The sequence below is a fragment of the Chaetura pelagica genome, unplaced genomic scaffold, assembly GCF_000747805.2.
Source record: "Chaetura pelagica isolate M959 unplaced genomic scaffold, ChaPel_1.0 scaffold343, whole genome shotgun sequence".
Classification (NCBI taxonomy): Eukaryota; Metazoa; Chordata; class Aves; order Apodiformes; family Apodidae; genus Chaetura; species Chaetura pelagica.
The window spans coordinates 2,413,067-2,419,188 of NW_009952873.1; the positions used below are offsets into that span (position 1 = coordinate 2,413,067).

Here is a 6,122-nt window from a genome sequence, read left to right on the forward strand (position 1 = left end):
CTTACACTGGACAAGATGTGTTGTTACTTTAATGTTGTCACTGGCAAACTGTCAGTATCTGTGTGGTGGATTCACCCCATCTGGCAGCTCAACCCCACACAGTCACTCATTCCTTCCCCTCAGTTGGATGGAGAAAGAATCAGAAGTGCAAGAGAAAGAAAACTTTTGGGTTGTGAATAAAGACAGTTTAATAGGTAAAGAAAAGCCATGTGTGCAAGAAAAGCAAAACGAGGAATTAATTCCTAACTTTCCCCAGGTAGGCAGACATCTACATACTTGCAGGAAAGCAGAGCTTCATCATGTGTAACAGTTACTTAGGAAGACAAATGCCGTAACTCCAAACAACCTTCCTTCCTCCTTCTTGCCCCAGCGTTTATTGCTGAGTGTGACATCCTAGGCTGGGGTATCCCTGTAGTCAGATGGGATCAGCTGTCCCAGCTGTGTCCCCTCCCAAATTCTTGTGCACATCCAGCCTCCTCACTGTAAGGGCAGTGTGAGAAACAGAGGTGGTCTTGATGCTGTGCAAACTCAGTTCAGCAGTAACTACCCTAAAAGAACCATTGGCTAGATAGAAGAATGCAGAAAATAAGTTTTCTGCATTTTGCTGTTGCACAATTAGCCAAAAAAGCTCTGGATGAGTTACTTGAACATAAGCCCACTGCTCAGAATCATGTTAGTACTTATATTTGAGACCCTGCAAATCTAAAATTTTGACATCTCTTAGTGAATCTTATACCCCTAATACTAATAAAAAACCAAACAAGTTTACATGTAGTATTCAGACTATTTTACTTCACAGCAGCATAGAGCTGACTTCTAATTACTCTTTATACTAATTGTCTCAACAAAAAAGAACAATTAGCAGATGAGTTTTCAAAAAGCAGGTATTAGTATATACATAAACTCCTAATGGAATTTCAAAACAAGATAAAAAAGCTAACACATACATAGGAAGGACTCTTCAAAATCAGATGGGATAATTAAGTTCATGGTACTTAATATCTGGTCTAGTCTAAGTTAGCTTGAGGACGTCTGCATTTCTTTATTTCTATACTCCCCAAAATGGAAGTTTTGTTTAGATTATTTTAAATGTTATTTGTCTACTGTTTCTACCAGATAGTGTGTGCAAAGAACAGGAGTTCCTCTTGATGTACTTTCCAACTCCAAATTTAGTTTATGAAGTAAAAAGGTCTAGCAGATTACCAAACTGGGCTGCTTTGCACGCCACAAATTTCCTCTCCTTTTACTTCATCCAGAGAAAACACTTCTACAACACAGTTTACATAGAACCTTTTTGCAGTCTGCTTTCATGCATCCAGCACAAAGTATAGATTATACTACATCTCCGCTTCCAAATACAGATATAAAGTGTATATTTTTAACTGCTCATTCTCATATAACTGCACATTGCAACAATCCATACATACATCTGCATGTAGAAGTACAGCTTTCTCCCATCTTCCACTTATTTCTGAATTGGCCTCACACTTGCTAAATCTTGTGTAAAGATAATAATGCAAGATAAACACAGGGCCTAAACAAATAACTCTGTCTTTTATCAGGGTTTAAAATAGGCTCAACACTGTTGTCAAGAGTTATCCCTACTAGTTTACAAGTAACCTGCCTTCAAACTTGCTGTAAGGAGAGTGTTTCAGAGCTGGAGGAGGAGACAGGTTTGAATTGGCTTCATTTACCTATTTTTATGCAGAAAGCCAAGACTACAAACATTACTGCAACACTCAGTAGACCTGCTTTAATGGTAAGACTTCCCAAAGCTGGCTGGGGTATATTCAGAACACACACAATACCCCTGTGAGTCTCTACGCCCATCACATGCATACGAACATAAAGGTCTACTATTTCTCAGCTAAATGAAGAGATTACTGTTTAGCACATTCTAATACTTCCTTTAAAAGAGTGGCATTTTAGGCAGCACTGAATTACTCTTCTCTTTCAGCACATCAAAAAGCAAAAAGGATTCCTTCAATTGTAACTGTTAACCAGCTAGTTACAGCCCTTAAAAGCTGCAGTCTAATCATTTTGACTGCCTTAACCACAAACAGACTCTGACGAGGAGCTGACATCTTCAGTATTTAATCCAACACAACACATACTTACATCTGGCATTTCTGTACAGTAAAAAAGGGTCCTGCAGCTGGAAATCAAGGTCTTTAGTAATAGGTTCTGTTCGATTTTCCATGCTTAGTCTGTTCATAATTGTGAATCCATGCCTTGGAGAAGCCGATCTGAAAATTATCAATTAGAAATCAAGTCAAGGAAAAAAAGAAATTACTACAATTTCTTTGTTGTATAGTTCTCCCTAAGTGGTTGGTTTTTTTTAATTTCTAAGAGATAGGACAAAACTAATTTTGTTGCCAAGGAAACAACTGACTCTTGCAGTGTTTCATGCAACGCTTTTAATTATGTCAAAAGCTGACATTATGTATGAGAAATAACAGAAGCAAAATTGGTCTCACACTAGCTACAGAGAGTGTGCCACATCTGTGATACTACCAGTTGAGGTTCAATGATTCAGTCACAGCACAATCACATCTGCATGTCCAGTTTTCACTTCAAGTTATAAGGCCTACAGATTCTGAACAGACAAGATTTTACAGAAAGCCACTCTGTCCGAGACCATCAGCATCGTTATCCAAACACCACCTTCAACCCTACAGTTTCTCCTTAGAATAGAGAACAACAATTAGGATGAGTCAGTAACAGGCAAGAGCAAGTTATCTTTTAATGCTCAGGTTAATCATAGAATCATAGGATCCTAGGGGTTGGAAGGGACCTCGAAAGATCATCTAGACCAACCCCCCCCTGCCAGAGCAGGGTCACCTAGAGTACATCACACAGGAACGCATCCAGGTGGGTTTTGAATGTCTCCAGTGAAGGAGACTCCACAACCTCTCTGGGCAGCCTGTTCCAGGGCTCTGTCACTCTCACAGTAAAAATTTTTTTCCGAATATTCACCCTGAACCTCCTATGCTCCAATTTGCACCCATTACCCCTTGTCCTATCACTGGTCATCACTGAGAAAAGCCTAACTCCATCTCCCTGACACTCACCCCTTACGTATTTGTAAACATTGATGAGGTCACCCCTCAGTCTCCTTTTCCCCAAGCTAAAGAGACCCAGCTCCCTCAGCCTTTCCTCATAAGGGAGATGTTCCACTCCCTTCATCATCTTTGTAGCTCTGCGCTAGACTCTTTCAAGCACTTCCCTGTCCTTCTTGAACTGAGGGGCCCAGAACTGGACACAATACTCCCGACGCGGCCTCACCAATGCAGAAAACAACTGCAGACAGTAACAGTCATCCCAGACAGGATCTTTCATACCATCTGAAGCATAAGAAACAATGCAAGGGTGGCGACACGCTGGAACATGTTGTCCAGAAAAACTGTGGATGCACCATCACTGGAAGTGTCCAAGATCAGGCTGGACAGGGCTTTGAGCAACATGATGTACCGAAAGATGTCCCGGCTTGCAGTCAGTGGGTTGTACTAGATGATCTTTAAAGATCCCTTCTCACCCAAACCGTTCTGTGACTCTAAATCATTATGCTTGTTCATGGGGGTTACACTTCAAGTTAGTTAGATAAGTTTTATTATTGTGAACTGTTAAACCTACCTACCATGATCCTAACAGGTGATGTTACTTTCCAACCAAGCATGACCATGAAATAAAAGATGATGGCTAAACATCTGGGAAAAGTGCCATCTCCAGTAATTGCTGGTGGGTGAATTTCTCTATGAAATCCAGAGCACAGGAACCTTTCTTATGGGATTGGAGTCAACATAAAACTAAACACAAGTGTTAGCCTTAACAAGAGTCCTTGTTTGCAATAGTCACTACTTCACTCAAAAAAAACCCCAAGCAGAACTACAAAACCAAAAAAAACAGGCCACGTCCACTGGTGTTAACCCAGTCAGGTCAGCAGCCTGATTTTTTTGACCATTCCTCAGAATTCACAAAGATGATAGGTGATAAATTAGTCAGCTCAAGTAAAACAGTTACATTACTTTACACTGTCACAACAGTAATAAGAGGCAACAAAGGTAACATCAGCAGCCTCCAACCTGCAGTCTGTTGGCAATGTTTTGTCCACAAAAACTAATTACACTGTTCAAAGCCACAGAAAATTAAAAGTTAAAGCTGCTGGGAAGGGCAATGTATGATGTTACTCAAAACTCATAACCTTTTTCATATTGTTGCCTATAGGGCAGCCAGGGTAACAATCTCTGCTGTAAATGGAAACTGCCTCCAATAACAAAAAGAATACTGAAAGATCACAAATGCTAGAAGTGCCAGGTTGTTGTCAGTTTGGGAGTTTAAAGACCAATATACTAGAGAAATACTGCTTCTGTTTTGCAGTAGACAACTAGCCACCTCCAACTACTGCTAGCATAACTAAGGTCTAGTTTTTTCCACTTGTGGTGGTAATTATAATACCATCTTACCTCCACCTACCTGAAAGCAGCTTCAAAAAATTACTGATGATGATTTCCACTGCTGCTACAAAAGAGCTCTAGAGATTAAAACCAGCATTCCCACTTCACAAAAAGCTCACAGTGTCCTGGGCCTCCCTGTCAGTTCACTTATATATCTCTCAAAAAAATCTCTTGCATTCTCAGTTCTCCTACCAGATCCTCATCAACATAGATGTTGATAGAGAAAGCTTCTGCTTGGGCATCCCATCCCAGCAGGTACTGGAAGATCTGCTTGCCGCATTATTTTCTAATTTTTAACAATAGTCACAGGAGAATGCTGGGGCACTAATCTGGAAACCCAAACAACAGATCTAAGGCACATGCTAGAACAAATTCTGTAAGCAATGCTATGAAAAGCCACAGCAAGAGCTGTTGCTAAAAGAAAGAATTGAAAACACACAAAATATTGGATGAAATATGCATGAAAAAAGAGTAACCAGACATGAGCAGTATGGGAGTTCCCAAAGAATGGCACACAGCATTTCCTAAGTTCTGCTATTCCCTTACTTTGAGAAATACATTATTAAATTCACTACTTGTTTCTTGTTCAGACACCTTTTGAACTGCAATGCTACACCCTACTTAAAACAACACATCAGATTTCCATGGTTTACTAATCTTGAGATTTAAAGAATATTTGGAAGTTTTATCCAAATATAAGGTGATGCCTCCTTCCCAGTGTTTACAACCTTGGATTTGCCTCTACGAATTTCAATTTCTTTTCACCCTTGAACAAGGAGAAGCACTTTACTTCATTCAGCCATGCTACATCCCAGTTAGTTTTTCCACATCCACAGGTTTCACCTGCAGACATTAAAGGATGTCCTCACCTTGTGTAAACAAACAGTGTTCCCTCCACATCGGTCTTCTCCTGAAGAAAAGGAGAGATAAGAAAGCTGAAATCAGGGCAGAGTTTTGCCAGCCATCAGTGAGCACCTCGCCTTTGTCTGTTTTACCAATACTATAATTTACACCTCCCTCACCTAGGACATGAAAAAATAACTGTCGTGAGCCGGTACTGGGGGGCTCCTTAGACTTATGTGAGGAAGAAAATAACAGTTTCCCACCATAACTAAACCCAACTTCATCAGCTGGTGATGAGAGACTAGAGCTAGCACAGGTCACCATACAGCTGGCCCAAGTTTTAAGACAAGATACAAAAAGGCAAAAGGCTCGACACCATGAGGCTAAACACTGCACTGGATTAATTCTCTGCTACGTCCAAGGGTGACAGACAGGCCAGACTCAGGGAGAGAAGTTTCCAAGCAGCACTTGCCCTCAGGGGTGACACTCAAGGTGGGAAAGGGGGAAGTCAGACAGGGGGTTGGCTGCATGGGTTCTTCAAACACAGGCCTTAAGCCCCACCAGTATAGAAAACGAAGAACCACCCAAAACAGCCAGTATGTTACAATGGCAAGATTCCCTAAGTCAATCACTTTTTAAAAAAAAAATCTCAAATAGCCTTCTTATTATTTGCAACTCCAGCACTCTCAGGTGCACGCATGGGTTCCATTACCGGCTCTGGGCCAGCAGAGGAGCTCCCACCTACCGCCTGCCTTACACCCCGGCCTCCCACCGCCCTGTCCCGCAGGACAAAACCCCTGCAGCCCCACAAAGCCCCTCACAGCC

General features: G+C 41.3%; 1 protein-coding gene across 1 annotated transcript in view; it reads right to left on the minus strand.

The window, feature by feature from the left end:
- Positions 1 to 6,122, minus strand: part of DCP1B (decapping mRNA 1B) — a 48,136-nt gene that overhangs the window by 37,856 nt on the left and 4,158 nt on the right. Inside the window, exons 2-3 of the mRNA XM_009995224.1 lie at positions 5,324 to 5,364; positions 2,119 to 2,246 (exon numbers count right to left, since the gene is read on the minus strand). Of these exons, the coding sequence (XP_009993526.1) occupies positions 2,119 to 2,246; positions 5,324 to 5,364 (169 nt within the window). The remainder of the gene's footprint in view (positions 1 to 2,118; positions 2,247 to 5,323; positions 5,365 to 6,122) is intronic.